Raw genomic sequence first — 16,166 nt, 5'->3', positions numbered from 1 at the left:
GTGTGGTTTATTTTCTTTCTCTAAAGTCTCAAAAGGGATAGTAGCTTCCTTCCAAACTTCTTCTTGTCCAAGTTTAGGAAGATATGGTTGAATGTCTTAAAGTAATACCTACATTAGGTAGACGAGGCACCTCTCAAAAGGGTGGTAAGGTTCTTTCTTTGCCTACAGGAGCCTCCTATAGGAAGTCCACAGTTATGCTTAGAGCAAGCTGGGCTGACTTCAGGTGTGTTTGTATTAAGAATTACTTCTGCAACTCCCAAGGGCAGCATTTGAAGTGCTCTTACATGCTGATGTGAGGCTCCAATGCAAGAGTCTGGTCAGCCAGGAAATGACAAACATGTAAAAGCAGTGATTGATTACAGCCGAGATAATCCATGTTTCCCCTTTTCCACCTGCCCAGTCCCACACATCTACATTGTGTTCTCCCCTGGTTGGAACCCCAGTGAGTAGAAAGTAACCTATTTTCCTACACTGATGGTGCAGAGTGCTTCACTGGTGGTTGATCACATGCTAGAGCAAGTCACACAGAAGTTATGAGATTTGGTGATAATTAAGTACGTTCAGATGTTTCAAATAATAAGAGTAGATGATTCATGATTCCTTTTGATAAACTCTGAAAAGCAAAATGTGAGAATAAATCAGTTATGTGTTTCCAGCATGTACTGCTTAATCTAGAAGACAATAGCTTAGATATCCAAGTTAGTTCTCTCTGAATTATTTGTAATACTTATCCGTTTATGATGTAGGTGTAATCATATGCTTTTGTCCTATTTAACACAGGTGATTGCACACAGTGTCTTATGATGTTGTGTTTAACAAAGATTGTTGCACACAGTTTAGATGTGCTGCACTATGTGCAGCCCATCTCAATTGGATAGTGCTGCAGGAGGAATGTGATGGAGAAGTTCTGAAGCACTTCTTGGTATTCAAGTCTATAGAAATATTTCTCGAGTTCCTGAATTTTACTGGGAAATAGTTATGAAATTTCTTTTTTTTTTTTAAGAAAGCAGCTTATATTTGTGAATATATTGCTGCAGAGAGAAAGAAGAAAGCTGAGGTAAACATGATTCATCCTTTCTTGTTCTCCAAGTAACCAAACTGCACAAAAATGGCAATTAATTAAAGAATATTTTTAATTCTGTCCTTTTATGTTCCCTGAGAATATTGAAATAACATTGGTACATTTTTAATGTTTGGGAAATATTAATGCATTATTCTAACCTGACAGGTTCTGGCATTTATGAACAAATGTCAAACCAAGCTTTATACTGAGGCATTAACAAGTTGTAAATATGCCTTTGACATTAAAAGGAATTATAGGCATTAATTAAAGTTTCCAAATGTTCGCAGTCCTATGTAGACAGCTAATCTTCCTCCTATATTGCTCTCTCCAGTTTGTACTAATAGTGCAAATCATACTTATGACTTTAATGAAAACTTAATTTATTATGATAAGGTGGGTGTATTTTGTGACTGAGCAGACCCAGCTGTGGTGCTGGTTCAGCGTGTGAGCTCTGTCACTACGCAGTGATTTCCCATCCATCCTGTTTATGGTACAGAGCTCTTTACTTCTCCCTGTTCAGTACAGAAACCTCAGGGTATTCGTTTTAATGGGAATTCCAGGGTTTACCACAGGATAAATGATATGCATGTCACCATTTCTTTACCTCTTTATTCTATTTTTCACTTTATTTGGAAGGCAGTAAGATGGAAATGTACTGCTAGTGCAATGCTACCTGTGTTATGAGTTACGGGTAAAGAAAGCAGCTTTCTCCAGCTCAGTTATATGGTTGCCCAGGGAAGGTCAGAGGTGATGAGTGGCTCAAGATCCACATGCAGCCCTGTGGCAAAAATGTGAGACTCCCTTGGCAAGGGCTGTAACACGTGCAGGTGTGTGTTGGGGCCGAATGGCCGGGTAGTCTGGGGAACAGACAGCAGTGGCTCTCCTCAGGAGCCCGGGGCTGTGGCCAGCCCAGCACCGGCCAGCAGCAGTGCCCTGGGGAGCTGTTGTCATCTCCTGCCTGTCACTTCCTGCTGGAGCTCTGTTTTCTTTTGGTTTTCTGAGAGAGGTGAAGTGTCTTTTGGTTCATAGAGTCAGGAGGGTTGGATCCCTGTGACTGCAATTCCTTGGCTTAGGTATTAATTTCTGAAGGACGCAAGACAGTCTGTCTCTGAGGTGCTTAGTTAAGACCAGCCAGCCAGCCTCTCCAGCAGTCCTCATGATCCTGAATTAAACAACAATTGACCAGGTTAGAATATTTGTAACACAATTGGCAGGGGGTATCTTAGTTGTATGTTGATGTCTCCTTTCTGGAAGCTAAGCAAATGCCTGCTGGGCCCTAGGTTTTACTCTTCCATGACCTTGAATAGAGCAAGTTTGGGTTTAAAGGCTGTTTGCCTCAGTTATGTAGAAGACCATTATATTAGCTGCTTTACCACTTCGGTATTTAGCGGATAACTTTGCAGTGTGAACAGGCCTTGTTTCTAGATATGATGGATGGGTTGCAGTTTGAATAAAATACAAGCTTGGAGCAGGAACATTTCTCTTGCGTTAAATTTACGCTTACAGCAGTACCTGTATTGTATGCAGCTATCTTTAGAAATGGTCTTGCTGGATATATCTGTGCCCTCAGTAAAATGTAGAAGGCAGCAGTACTGAGGAGGTACTTCATTTTTTAAAGGTGAATGTTAAGATTCACTGCCACTGCTCTATACATTACACAAACTGCAAACACAACACATTTGTGCTAAACTAAAGGATAATAGAAGTCAGATAGACATGGTATTGCTGAGCTTATCCTGCTGACAGTTCTGTAGCAATAGGTTGCCACTTCAAAATGTCCCTCCTCCTCAATTTTTCTTAAGTTTTAATTCAATGGTTTTTCTTTTCTTTTTTTTTCCCATGAGAGATCCAAGAGCTTGAGAGCTGCTTTGTAACATCCCATCCCTGATTATAAATAATGAAATTGTGCCAAGTTAGAAATGCCCTGAAAGAAGGATTCAAGCATTTCTCTGCCTTAGGGTGCTAGCTCTGACAAGAGTTATGTAGTGGCTTAGTGGATGAGCTGTCAAGCTAAATCCTCATACTTACAATTTATAAAGCACGTACTTGTATGAAGGACGTTTTGTTTTCTTAAAACCTTTAAAAGCCTGCAAATATTGTCATGCTTACTCTGATTTAAGTCAGTGTCCTCTTCTACACTATACTGACCTTATTTTTTATCATAATGTTTATTTTTGCTCATATTGTAGAGGTTGTGGGTTTTTAGTGATTTACCCTTCTAACAGGTTATTTATTAAAGGTGTTAGAAAATTGCTGTGCAAAGTGCGCTGCAAAGGAGACCACCTCAGTATCTAAAATGCTGCAGTAAAGGTATTTCTCCATGACAAGGTCAGAAGCGATCTGTGTCTGCCTGTATAGCTGTTGTTAAGCTTTGCACAACTCCTTTCTAATTACTAAGCATCGATGATCTTTGAATTGCAATTTAGGTATCCAGTCAGAAGAATTATCTCTTGAGCAATGACAGCCTGTGAATAACTATAATGTAAAAGTAGAGAATGCCAAGCCCTACCTCTCTTATTAGTGCTGTCTCCGGAGGTGTAGGGATCACTTCTTGGTGTAGATGGGCAGTGCTTCCTGGGCATGTGGCTTTGTGCTCCCATGCTTTTGTGGTGAAACGTGTAGCTTCTCTCAGATTTCTGCACGAACATGTATTCTGACATCTGGGTGTCAGTGCATTTTTCAAAGTTCGGAGTGGAGTAGCTTTAAGGTGGAGTGGTGAAAATCGATGAAGCTGCAGCAGAAAGCATGTTTGTTGGATTTTAATTGGATATTTTCTTCTTGCCTGTCTAGGTCTGATGTCGTTGTTCTGTGCTTTTCAATCGCTAATCCTAATTCCCTGAATCATGTGAAAACGATGTGGTACCAAGAAATCAAGCACTTCTGTCCTCGCACACCTGTCATTCTGGTGGGCTGCCAACTAGATCTCCGCTATGCAGATCTTGAGGCTGTTAACAGAGCCAGACGACCTTTGGCAAGGTAATGTTTAAATGAAAATAAGAATTTTTTTTTAAAAAAAAACAACCCACCCTGGTAATCAGGTACAGTACTTTCAAAAGAGAAATGATAGAGCCTGTCTTCCTTTTTTGGTAAAATGAGAATATATGTGCTTTCTTTTTTCTCATTTTCTTGTCAGAGTTGGTTAGTTCTTTAGCATACAGAGTTATTGTATGTTTCCCACAATATTTTTGCACGTTTGGCATCTAAACTTGTTTAGGTGCTGGAACACTATGATAATATAGAGGTAGTACTGATTATTGGAGGTTTTCACACATGACTTTCTCCATCTGAACATGTGTATCATGTCCTACCCTGTCACTACCGTTGGGTACTGTTTTAAACTGACAGGTTCTACTCAGGTTTTCTTAATTCTCATTTTATTTTTTTTGTAAAGCTAATCCTAGATCACCACAGGAAACAAAGTATTTGCAAAATAAAATATCTTTAAAATTCTGAGATTAAAATAGAGTTCGGGGCCATTCTGGAGAAGCTTTGTTTTCCCAGATTCAGAAGACAACCATTCATATGTTTGGACAAAACAATCCTACAGTTACCTGCTCAGTTCTTTCTTCCTTTTGTGTGAATTTGAATGAGTCTGGATTCATGGAAATTATATCCATGATCATGTAATTAAAAACTGTATTGTAACAAATTTCTGTTAAGGGATTGCATTAATATTCTGTGGGCTCTTAGAAAACTTTGCATTGCCTTCAAACTCTTGACTCAGCAATATGATTTTCATGGGTTTGTTTCTTTATTAATGGGGTGGGCGTTTTGGTTGACTTTTCAAAAGGAAATGTTTTTTCAAAAGTCAGAATTCTTCTTCTGCCCTCATACTCGTTTCTAATTTCCCTATTAGTACACTCTGAGTCAGTATTCTGCGTGTCTAGCACAGACTTCTGCCACCTGAGCTGATTATTAGCTGGCGACTGAAGCAAGCTGTTGTCTGGAGTGTGTTAAGTCGGTGCCAGCTTGTGTCAACCCAATATGGTGTGCTCAGAGAACACACTGTTGGGTCATGTCTTCTGGTGAGATGATTTTTTGGTTGGGAAAATGGATCGTAGACCAGACTTTTTTCTGGTTTGTTTACTCTGTGTTGTGTACTGGAGCTACTCTGGAAATTCATGAGTTCTCACATAATGTTTCTGCAGCTTGAACAGGCATATCTCTTGAAGTGTGTGTTCAGTTATACTGTTGTCATAGCCTACTGTGATTTTTTTTTAGAAAGCATAAGCTTGAGAAGTATTTGTTATTTCATATTTAGCTATATTTGTAGCGTTTCTATGCCATGAGAATTTTTGTTTGAATTTAAATGATTGATACAAAGAAACATACTGACAGAATATCTGAATAGAAAGGGATGTTAGAAGGCTTTTTAAATAATGAAAGTTCTCAAGTTTTTTTACTGTAAATTTTTCTTGAACTCAGAGAAGGCTTGCTCCATTTGGTACAAATGCTTATTACATATTTTTAGTAATATTGCAAAGACACAACCAAACTTCAACAAAATTACAAGTTTGTACTATTCGAAAACTCTCTGGAGTCATGACTGTAGATTTCCACAGGGCTTTGCGGGCTTAATTTTATATTTGGTTTAATGTGAATGACAGTTTTCTCAAAATTGGCACTGAAATTTTGTAAAATTTCATGCTTTATGGAGTAAGTTTGTGATGATCATTGTGTGTGAGAAGGTTTCTTTTTTCTTTAACCCTAGGCCCATAAAAAGAGGAGACATTTTGCCACCAGAAAGAGGCAGAGAGGTTGCCAAGGAGCTTGGGATACCATACTATGAAACCAGTGTATTTGACCAGTTTGGGATTAAAGATGTGTTTGACAATGCAATTAGAGCTGCCCTGATCTCCAGAAGACACCTGCAGTTCTGGAAATCTCATTTGAAGAAGGTCCAAAAACCTCTGCTTCAGGCTCCATTCCTACCTCCAAAAGCCCCTCCTCCAGTTATCAAAATTCCTGAGTGTCCTGTGCCGAGCATGAATGAAGCTGGATATTTATTGGACAGCCCGCTGTGCGCAGATGTTATGTTTGTTCTCCAGGAGCAGGACTATATTTTTGCTCACAAGATTTATCTAGCTACCTCCTCTTCAAAGTTTTATGACCTTTTCTTAATGGAATGTGAGGAAAGTCCAAACTTGGATGAAACGCAGTGTAATAAAGAAAATGTGCATAAGGATGTTCTGACAAGTCACCTTGAGACTAATGGTGATAGTGATGAGACATCCTTGAAATCGGCTCATGTTAAAATTCCCTCACCAGAAAGTACTGACTCTTTAAACGTACTAGAACCTGAACCTGGTGAAACAAATTCTGGAGCAAGAACTTTGTCATCCTGGGGTAAGGGGTTTGTTAGTGTGCATAAGGAAATGCAAGTGAATCCTGTCTCGAATAGGACATGTCCTGTAACTGTGGTAAAAATGGATTCATCTGTGCAGGCTGGACCTTTTAAAACTCTTCTGCAGTTTTTATACACAGGGCAACTGGATGAAAATGAAAAAGATCTCACAAGACTGGCTCAAATCGCTGAAATCTTGGAAGTATTTGATTTGCGAATGATGGTAGAGAATATTATGAATAAAGAAGCCTTCATGAATCAAGAGATTACTAAAGCATTTCATGTCAGAAAAGCTAATCGGATAAAAGAGTGCCTTTGCAAAGGGACATTTTCTGGTAAGCAACTACACGCTTTAACAGAAAAAGCACTAATTCCTTTCTCAGTCATGTTACTGTCAGTTCGTAGACTTCAAAAACTGTGACAGCTTACATTGTTCTGAGAGGAAAGATGAGCCCAAATTCATGGTGTTACCCTGGGCCAACTGTTCCAACCTGGAATTTTGCAGTTTAGTTTCTGAAAATCTACAAAGAAGCTTTTAAATAAGAGACCAAATTTTCCAAAATATTGAGCATCAAGTATCTCCTTTTTAAGTGAGGCTTTTTATCAGTGGTTTGAGCGTGGTGCTGACAACAATGACCAACACCGAGGTCGCAGGTTCGATTCCCGCTTGGTCCCCATGTGTTGCCTGGTCTAGTCGAGAGGTGGCGTCCCTGCCCATGACAGGGAGGTTGGCCTAGATGATCTCTAAGGTCCCTTCCAGCCTAGGCCTTTCTGTGATTCCAATTCTATGGTTTAGCTGTACGAAACACTGGAGTCATCTTTGGGGTGGGGATCCTGGGAAGCAAAAGTAGTGCTCGGTTAACAAGGTGCAAGTGACACAAACATTCGTGCAAGACAGTTTCACTTTAGAAGTAGACTTGCAGCATGCCGGTTTCTTTGTTCCCGTGGCAGACGTGACATTTAAATTGGATGACGGAACCATAAATGCCCACAAGCCACTGCTGATCTGTAGCTGTGAATGGATGTCTGCTATGTTTGGAGGATCTTTTATTGAAAGCTCAAACAGTGAGGTATTTGTCCTTTTTTATCCATTTTTCTTATAATGTCTGATGGATTAGTGTTATGCAAGTATTATTCTGTATCTGTTTGAAGGGTCACAATAATCACTGGAATGTTTCTTTATTCTTCCTATGCAGACCTGGGATGCTTTTCTTCTTAAGGCATTAAATTAGGATGCCTAGGAGGATAATGTATTTACTGCAAGTCATGAGACTTGCAGGTATTTAAAGCTGAAATATTTTAAAATGTTAGATGGGGGTAATTAAATATTAATTTATTAATTTCTTTTAAAACAGTTTTAAAGTTGTGTGAATATATTTTTATACAATCAGAAGCATTACAAAGAATTCTTGAGGCAGGGGCATTGGTGAAGGTATTAAAGGAATTAAAGGAAAAAAGTGTTCAAGAACTGGAAAAGGGAGTTGGCTTCACAGTACTTCAGTAGAAACTAAGCTCAGATTCTATAGTGTATCAGCTTGTCCTCTTGAGTAAAGCAGGTATGAAGTACAGAAGATCTCGATGCTTTGAATTAAGATTTTGCAGCAGAAGCCTTGTATTTTCAGGTGCTTTCTTGGTCTGGTTTTCAAATTCTAAACACTCTGCTAATATTTGTCTTGTGTCTTATACCCAGATTTTTATTTTTGTTTTGATTTTCTTGTTTCTTTCCATACTTGTGGGTCTTGCTCCTATGAAGAGTTGAAGGGGTTTGTGTTAAACATTCTGCAAGATTGCGTTCTACTTAGATTTTTTTCTTGTTTCGTTTACTACAGCTGTAAACATAATTCCTTTCACAGAGGCATGTTCAACAAGTGGTTCATTAAAAATATATAGTTTGATTCTAGTAAGCAACATCTGGCAGTGAGGAGTATACATTTATTTTCTACCAGCCTATTTTTAATGATTAACTTAACAGTCTTAGCTCATCTTTCCAATTTAAAATATTTAGCTTTTCATTCTGTAGAGCTTAGAGCATTCAGCAGTGGTTTTGGAAGTTTTAAAATATAGGTACATGTGAATTGACTGGTTTCTTTTGACTGGTTTACCAAAAAAAAAAAAAAAAAATCTACTTCTTCCTTACTACTTTTTCTGTATTTAGGACACAACATTTTATGAACTTATTAACTGAATTTACTGTTCTCTGTACTAACAAAAGTATATTAATAATGAATGAATTTTGCAAGTAGCTTCTCTTACTTGAGAACTGAGCTGCTTCCCAGAGTGGCTGATACGCATAAGAGTTCCTACTTTAGCACTGAAAGACCTGAGCTTGAATCTCGCTCATCCAGGCAGAGCTGAAAGAAAAAATTACAAGTTCCCAAGGGTTAACAACCAGCTACGTGATGACAATTAACCCCCATCTAGCAGGAAGTACATACTGATTGCTTCCAAGCAGTCAGATTAAGTTGCGTGTGCATTTAATTCCTCATCATAATTTTATTATTATTATTTGGCTCTGCATTATTTTTTACTGTGAGTTCTTCAGCATACCTCAGTGCATTCTTCAATGCCAGCATCTCTTGTGTTATGAAGATTTGTCATGTGTTATGTTAAGATTTGTCATGTGTTATATTGTGTTATGAAGATTTGCCATGTACATGGGATGGACTAGCTTGGATATTTAAAGCAGACTTACCTACCGTAACCATGAGCCCTGCAACAATCACTTTTACCCTGTTCTTTGGACGAGTGATTGTGTGTGCGAACTGTAGTTGAGTTGCTACAGTGATAGGTTACAGCAAGGCTTTCTAACACTCCATCCTCTTCTTCTAGGCTCCTTCGCAGTGAAATGGAGCTAGGGTTGTGCTAGTGAGAAATTAAGATAGCTTTTATCCTAGTGTTGGTAGTTCCATTATATGTTGGTTATGCTAATTACACGCGTGACAGAAAGGGTTCACATTTTCTTTGCCTCATTTTTTTAGTTCTCAGTCCCTTCCTAGCCATCCTTTGTTTGGATAGTTTTGTTATTTATAAGCAAAGTGAGAAGGGTAGGTTTTTTTTTCCTTTGTTTTCTGTTATTCTCAGAATCTCCAGAATATCTCTTGCCAGGAGCAGGTAGATTGCTTCCCTTGAGAAGTCTGCTGAGGGAGGTTTGGCATGGGAAGTACTCAGTGGCTTTTCTGTATCCCACGTAGTTATCCATTTGCAGGCTTGAAAGCATTGAACAGATTGACTCTTTGATGTGGATTCAGTTCCAGCAACTTGGAACCGAGTTGCTTGTATATAAACCAGCAAAGGATCTGGCTCTGGAGGTATGCTTACCTCTTGGCAGCTTCTTGAACTTTAAAGTGAAATTTCTTTTTTGGAAAATGTTTTCCCTGCATTTCTAAGATGATTTGAAGAGAAAAAGAGACAGTCAAGCAAAGTGACGGAAGTGAAATATGGCATTTATTTGAAAATTCCTTAATAATTAGAGATTCTTCTCTTAAATATCTTTTCCAGGTAGTTCTTCCCAACATAAACAAGACTTCCATGCAAGCAGTTTTAGATTACTTGTATACCAAACAACTGTCCTCTAGTCAGGAACTGGACACACTTGAGTTAATCGCATTGGCAAATAGGTTTTGCCTCCCTCACCTTGTTGCGCTAGCAGGTAAGAATTTCTATCCTTGTCCAATCCAGTGTCTTCTGCAATGGCTGAAACATGTTTTAATTGTTTTGGAATGCACAAGATTTTTTCAAGTGTAAATATTGTTTTTCTGAAAGGAATATTGTAATACCAATAGGTATTTTCACTTAGAAAAATATATTTGCCTTTCTCTTGTATTTTTTTGGTTTTGTGCTAAACCAGCTCGGAACCCTGAAATATTCTGTGCTTTAAAAACAGGAAGAATAAACCTTCACTTTAGCATTGATTCAATGTCTGTGGTTTGTAATGTCCATTCTGCTGTTGTTACTTTGCCTGAAAATAGAATGGACCCCAGGCTTTCCATTCTGAAATGAATTAAGTGCTCCATTATACATTTTTATTCAGAGAGTAACTGACCCAATTCAAAACTGATCTAAGTGATCACATGTATTAGAAATGCTGTCTAGATCCCTTTTCACTGTCCAGATGGGATGGGATATTCTGGTATATACATGGGAATTCAACTCTCATTTCACCACATGTTTAGAGAAAAATTACAGGATAAGATACTACTTAGTTTTAAAATTAAATCCATACACACTCAAGGCCTTGAGGTGTTTGTTTCCCTCAGCGTATGTAAGTTGACATCTTTCTGAAGATGTGGCCAAGGCCAAAACTCAGAGTCAGATGATGCAAAGCTTAGACATAGTTGCAGGATAAAATTTAGGCAAAATTTAATCACATTCCAAATCCTAGGTCTCCTTCAATTGTGCATCAGGATTGTGTACCTTGTCTTCACTAGTTCACTTGCCAAATCTTTATTGTATGATTTTTATACGCATGTTTTAACTGATATTCTTTAAGTAGTTCCAGCATAAATATACATATGCTGTTAAGAAAATTTCATGCCATTTAGTTCTTGATTAAATATTTTTGATTCCAACGACTGGACCGGGAGGATTCAAATCAGCTGTCAGTATTTCCCAAGAAACACTCAAACTTGTAAGATGTTTATGCTTTTAGGAAAGGGCTAAGGAGATTTTTGAACTCAAGTGACTTTTGGGGGAGCTGATCAGCCTTCATCTGGATTCTAGGAACAACTAATCTGAGAATCTGAAGAGGGCCTGAAGTGAACTTCTCTATATCAGTGCTCTGGGTATACTCATTAATAAATCCACAATGCAATGCCAAGTGCACTGTTGCCTAAAAACTTGACTATTGCTTTTGCATTACCTGAAAGAGACAGCTGAACCATATTTCTAATTTATGTTGAATATTGCACCCATCAGTTCTACTAGAAAGAGACTGGTGGTTGCTGAACTTCATCTTTCTATAAGCGGTTATTAATTGCAGGCTTGACTTCTGTAAGAAAGAGATAAGAATTGTATGTGAAACCAGAAATAAATAGCTTGGCTTGAGGCAAGGGGGCAAATCCTCCTATGGACTGTGCTTCACTGAAGCCAGATGGTTTATACCTGTGATGCAGAATCTCCAGCCACAACTATAGATACCAGCATTTGAGTTCACCCAGTTCTGAAGTTGCTCAGGATATCTGGGTGAATGTGCCGCTTGCATAATGCTAGAGTTAACGCCAGGAGGACAGAGAACATGCCTTCTCGGCCCTGTTACTTGTGGATGATCTGACCTTGAAATGTGACTGCCTCCCACGTGAGTGATGAGTGTTCTCCTCTAACAGAACAGCACGCAGTACAAGAGCTGACAAAAGCCTCCATGAGTGGCGTTGCAATAGATGGAGAAGTACTATCCTATCTGGAATTGGCTCAGGTCAGTGTGCACTGTTTTTTAAAGGTATTCTGGCCAACTGCAGGCCTTGATTTTAGCACCTTAGTGGTTCTGAGCATTGCATCAAAGTGGCTCAAAGTCTGTAGCTCTGCGAGTTTTATCCTGTATCGCAAAGAGGATTTTTACATTACTTAGATAGATGTTCTATCTGTGAACTAATCTGGGAGGAGTTGTCTTTCCAATACTTATTTTTTCCTAACTGTGGAGCGTCCAAGCTCTTGTTCGCACGGCCATGTTTCAGTAACATGAAATGTAACGAAGCTGTTCAGCTTTGTGATATTGACTGGTTCTTGGGTTGCTTTCAGTTCAGTTTTTGTAGATATATTTAGACCTGCAGTGCAAAGATAAATTTTGTGTTCTTAGACTTGACATTTAGACTAGCTATTCAAGAGCCAGTGATCTGATCAAATCTTACCACTTTTTTTCAAACACGTTTCAATATTTCCTGAGTCCCAGAAACTATGAAAAGAAAGAGCCTAGCTCACAGTTAAACTGCACACCTCTGTTTTCCAAAAGGACTGCTACAGCAGTCTCCTAGGTACAGTAGTACAAGTCAAAATGTTTTTTAAGCTGAATTATTCTTGATTTCACTCTAACGATGAGTCTGGCTCCAGCTCAGCTTGAAGTTTGAATTTCAAGTGGCACTGATACAGCACAAGATGGTTACCATGCAAAATTTCCTGTAGCTGCTTTGAAGTCCCTCTCTTGGAATATCCATAAAGCTGTTGCAAAACCAGAGCTGAACCCCTTCAAGAACAGGCAGCTTGCTTAATTTTGTTCTTCTGGAGGGTGTTGGGTTTTCTTTAGTTTTAGAGTTTGTTTTTTTCTCCTGGTTGAAGACAGAAGTAATATGTTTAACTACTGATAGATTATCCTCTGTGCCCAGTACCTACGTTGGTATGATGTGTTTATAACCTGATGTTCTGGTTTGAGAGTACCAGGATAAAAAATTTTCTATGGTACTCTCAAACCAGGACACCTCAGAAGATCAGAGTGACAGTCATAACGCCAAAATAAATACACACGCTGTGCAATCTGACTTGCATTACAGCCGTACTTCCTTACGATGGGAGGAACTTTGTGCAAGATTTTGTATTGAGCTTTCAGTAATGCTTGAATTCTGTCAATGAACGTAGTTATCCAGGGAGTTACTTCAGAGCAGGGTTTGCAGTAACTGGTAGCAATATATGGCTGGTACCGTCATACCAGGAAACTCAGGTCCAGAATGCCGTGGGTTCAGATCCTGTGTGGGACGGAATGCAGTTTTTCAGATGCTATGTATGCTTAGCACCTATTCTTAAGCCTTTTGGGCCATTAGTTGATCCAGCAGAATTGTGTGACAAGATTAAGGGCATCAAGGCCCACTTGAAACTCAAAAGCTCCCCTGTATGCTTGGGAGAGTGCTGCCAGATACAATCCGCAAGGGATCACTGTAGCTTTAGCTGTTAATTGGGGCTGCAAAATGAATGATACCTTCAGGAAAGGGAATAAGCTCTTTGTTTTTCTTTACAGTTTCACAATGCTAACCAGCTGGCAGCTTGGTGCTTGCACTACATCTGCACCAATTACAACAGTGTTTGCTCCAAATTTCGCAAGGAAATCAAAGCTAAATCTTCAGGTATGGGCAATTTTTCTCTCCAATTTTCATGAGGTTTCCCCTTCTTTCTCCTCATCCAGTGGATTAAACATTAAGACGAAGGTGAGCTCGGATAGCTAAGTCATGAGACTGAACATTGGCACTGCCTTCAGTAGGATTCATAAATTCTTCTTATCTGTAAAGAAAGGTCATAATCATTAGCCTGATTCCTGGGCAAGCGTTATGTTCTATATCTATTTTGGATATGCTAAAAGGAACAGAGCTATTCAGGCTCCACAATGAAAAATACACTTTGTAGAGGATTTGCTTTTTTACACACTTCAGTGGGCTAAGGACTTTCGAGTGCAAATGCTTTCAAAGTCTTTTCATCCTGTAAGATGTATGAGGAAACTGGGAGAATCCCCGATAAGTCACCTAGCATAGAGCCTGGATAAATAATTAGTGGCATAGCTTTTTGTAGACATTTCTGGATTTGTGTATCTTATTGGCTTATTTGGGGGCTCTTTGATTGTTTCTTTTTAATCAGATAATCAAGAATATTTTGAGAGGCATCGCTGGCCGCCTGTGTGGTATTTAAAGGAAGAAGATCACTATCAGCGAGTTAAAAAAGAAAGAGAAAAGGAAGATGTTGCACTGAATAAACACCATTCAAAGCGGAAGTGGTGCTTCTGGAATTCCTCTGCTGTAGTTGCCTGAACAAAGCAAATAAGTGGAAATCCATAGCCAGTGTCAGAAATTACTCTTATTGTTAGAAATAAGATGTAGTTCAGGTTTTCAGGAAACTTTGTTCCATGTGTGGATTTATTATTGCTAGGGTCAAAAGCACAAGCTCACTGAGAGAGAGCCTGGAACAGCTCCTTGAAGTCATATATGTTTTCTGTCTAGTAAGTAGATAAATGTCTACCATTATTACATTTCTTTTTATAAAAAAAAAAAATAATCCAGCATTAATGTTTCAAACTCCAGTTGGGAAATATTTTTATACTGTCTGGTGTATTTTGTTCAGATAAAATTCTGGATACCATTTTATTTTACAGACCACAAAATAACCGTGTAGCAGCTTTGTAATTAGATTTTAACTATTTTTACTATGCGAATACAGTGAAACAGACAATCTTCAGTCATAAGAGACTGCTTTTAGAGTATCTCATAAAAAGTCATCTTAGGAAGAAATCTAGTTGCCTAGTATAGGTTGTCTTTTTTTAAACTGAGTACTGTGCACTGGTAATATAATTAGACAGTTATTTCCCCTTTTCTACAGTAAAGGGTTAGAATAAGATCCAATAACTTCAAGATATAGAGTGCTTGATCTTTGCTCAGCTGAATAATAGGCAGTATAATTACCTGTTCAACTGCAGGCAAATGTGTTTCTAATATTTGCCATGTAAGTGCAAATAATTATGACAACGTGGGCCATGTGAAATCTAGTGATTCTAAGTATTCAGAGGTTTTATATGTCTAGATCAAAGAGAATATTTCTAAAATCATTTAGAAGGGCTTATTAATTTATATCCTTATACAAGTATGGATCTGAATACAAAAAGCAGTTACACTGCTTGCATTTGAATTACTGCATGGCAGTTACCTTGTCCTGTGGGATCTTAACCATGCAGCCATTCCTCATGCTGAATACCTTCTTGCTTCAGTGCAAGCAAATGAAAGGGCTGCAAAACCAAGTAGGAAATGTCTAGTGTTACATCATTTTGTAAACGAAGAAGGGTCTTCACACGCAAGATCGCTTCAGTTTGATCCAAATTGTTTTACAGTTTTTCCCAGGTAGAATTCAAAATATTAGATTTTTTTAAGTAGATTGTATGTTCCCCCTGGATGTAGGTATTCCCAGAAACCTGGGGGCAAAATGATGGCAGAAAGTCAGGATTTCTGCACCACTAGTGCAAGAAAAAAAAAAAATCCTCCAGTCATTTCAGATAACCTATGTGTTTATGACATTTTATCAACCATTACTCTAAACCTGCAGTGTCACACTAGATTACATACGGATGAGAGCGTTTTTTAAAAGACCAAAAATACGTAGACTGTAGAACATACACTTGCAATCCTGTACAGTGTCTCAGGCACAATTCTGTAACCAAGGTAGTATTGTGTATTAGGTTTGTTAATATTGTTTTGTGCTGGCAGCTCAGCATACAATGTGAAAAGCTATTTGTTTGTGATTTATTTTTTTTTCCCTGTATTCAAAGGCAAGGCAGTACAGTCAAACACCAGTACTGTAGGTTAGAAAAGGCTTTGGACTGAAAGCCATATACACCTCTACATGTTTGCATTCTGAATGGACTCATTTTTGGCAGATGCTACCACAAGATGGTAGAAGCCACCCAGCATGGAACGAGATGCTGCTCTACAAACTTTTATAAGGAAAGCAAATGACGGATTCCTACTCCCTTTATAAGATTCATCGCCATATGGTGATCAAGAAGGGCTATAAATGATGGTTGCAAATGTGTCTCCTTAATATTTGGTCAGTGACAATGTATATTGTGGAGGAGAAGAAAGAATGAGAGAAGACGTGTCAAGACTAAGATGAGATAAATACCTGTGGTCGTAAAATGTTAACCAGTCACATTTAAGTAAGTATTACTACTAGGTTTTACACAACCAAAGCTACTGTATGATTGTAATCTTGCCAAACTGTAATGGATATATAAATGAACCTGAGGTATATGCAATAATATCCAGCTGTGCTAGTTATCAGCTACTATAACCAAGTGGCTGG

At 38.5% G+C, this 16,166-nt stretch overlaps 1 protein-coding gene across 1 annotated transcript in view; it reads left to right on the top strand.

The window, feature by feature from the left end:
• Positions 1-15,271, top strand: part of RHOBTB1 (Rho-related BTB domain containing 1) — a 25,608-nt gene extending 10,337 nt beyond the window's left edge. Inside the window, exons 3-9 of the mRNA XM_009878026.1 lie at positions 3,854-4,039; positions 5,775-6,742; positions 7,359-7,477; positions 9,906-10,056; positions 11,729-11,817; positions 13,348-13,453; positions 13,959-15,271. Coding sequence (XP_009876328.1) covers positions 3,854-4,039; positions 5,775-6,742; positions 7,359-7,477; positions 9,906-10,056; positions 11,729-11,817; positions 13,348-13,453; positions 13,959-14,128 — 1,789 coding nt within the window. The 3' untranslated portion in view covers positions 14,129-15,271. The remainder of the gene's footprint in view (positions 1-3,853; positions 4,040-5,774; positions 6,743-7,358; positions 7,478-9,905; positions 10,057-11,728; positions 11,818-13,347; positions 13,454-13,958) is intronic.
• Positions 15,272-16,166: the final 895 nt, after the last annotated feature.

Source organism: Apaloderma vittatum, unplaced genomic scaffold (genome assembly GCF_000703405.1).
Source record: "Apaloderma vittatum isolate BGI_N311 unplaced genomic scaffold, ASM70340v1 scaffold8681, whole genome shotgun sequence".
In the NCBI taxonomy this organism is placed as follows: domain Eukaryota; kingdom Metazoa; phylum Chordata; class Aves; order Trogoniformes; family Trogonidae; genus Apaloderma; species Apaloderma vittatum.
The sequence above is the reverse complement of the archived record's forward strand: the minus strand, read 5'-3'. Positions and strand labels throughout refer to the sequence as shown.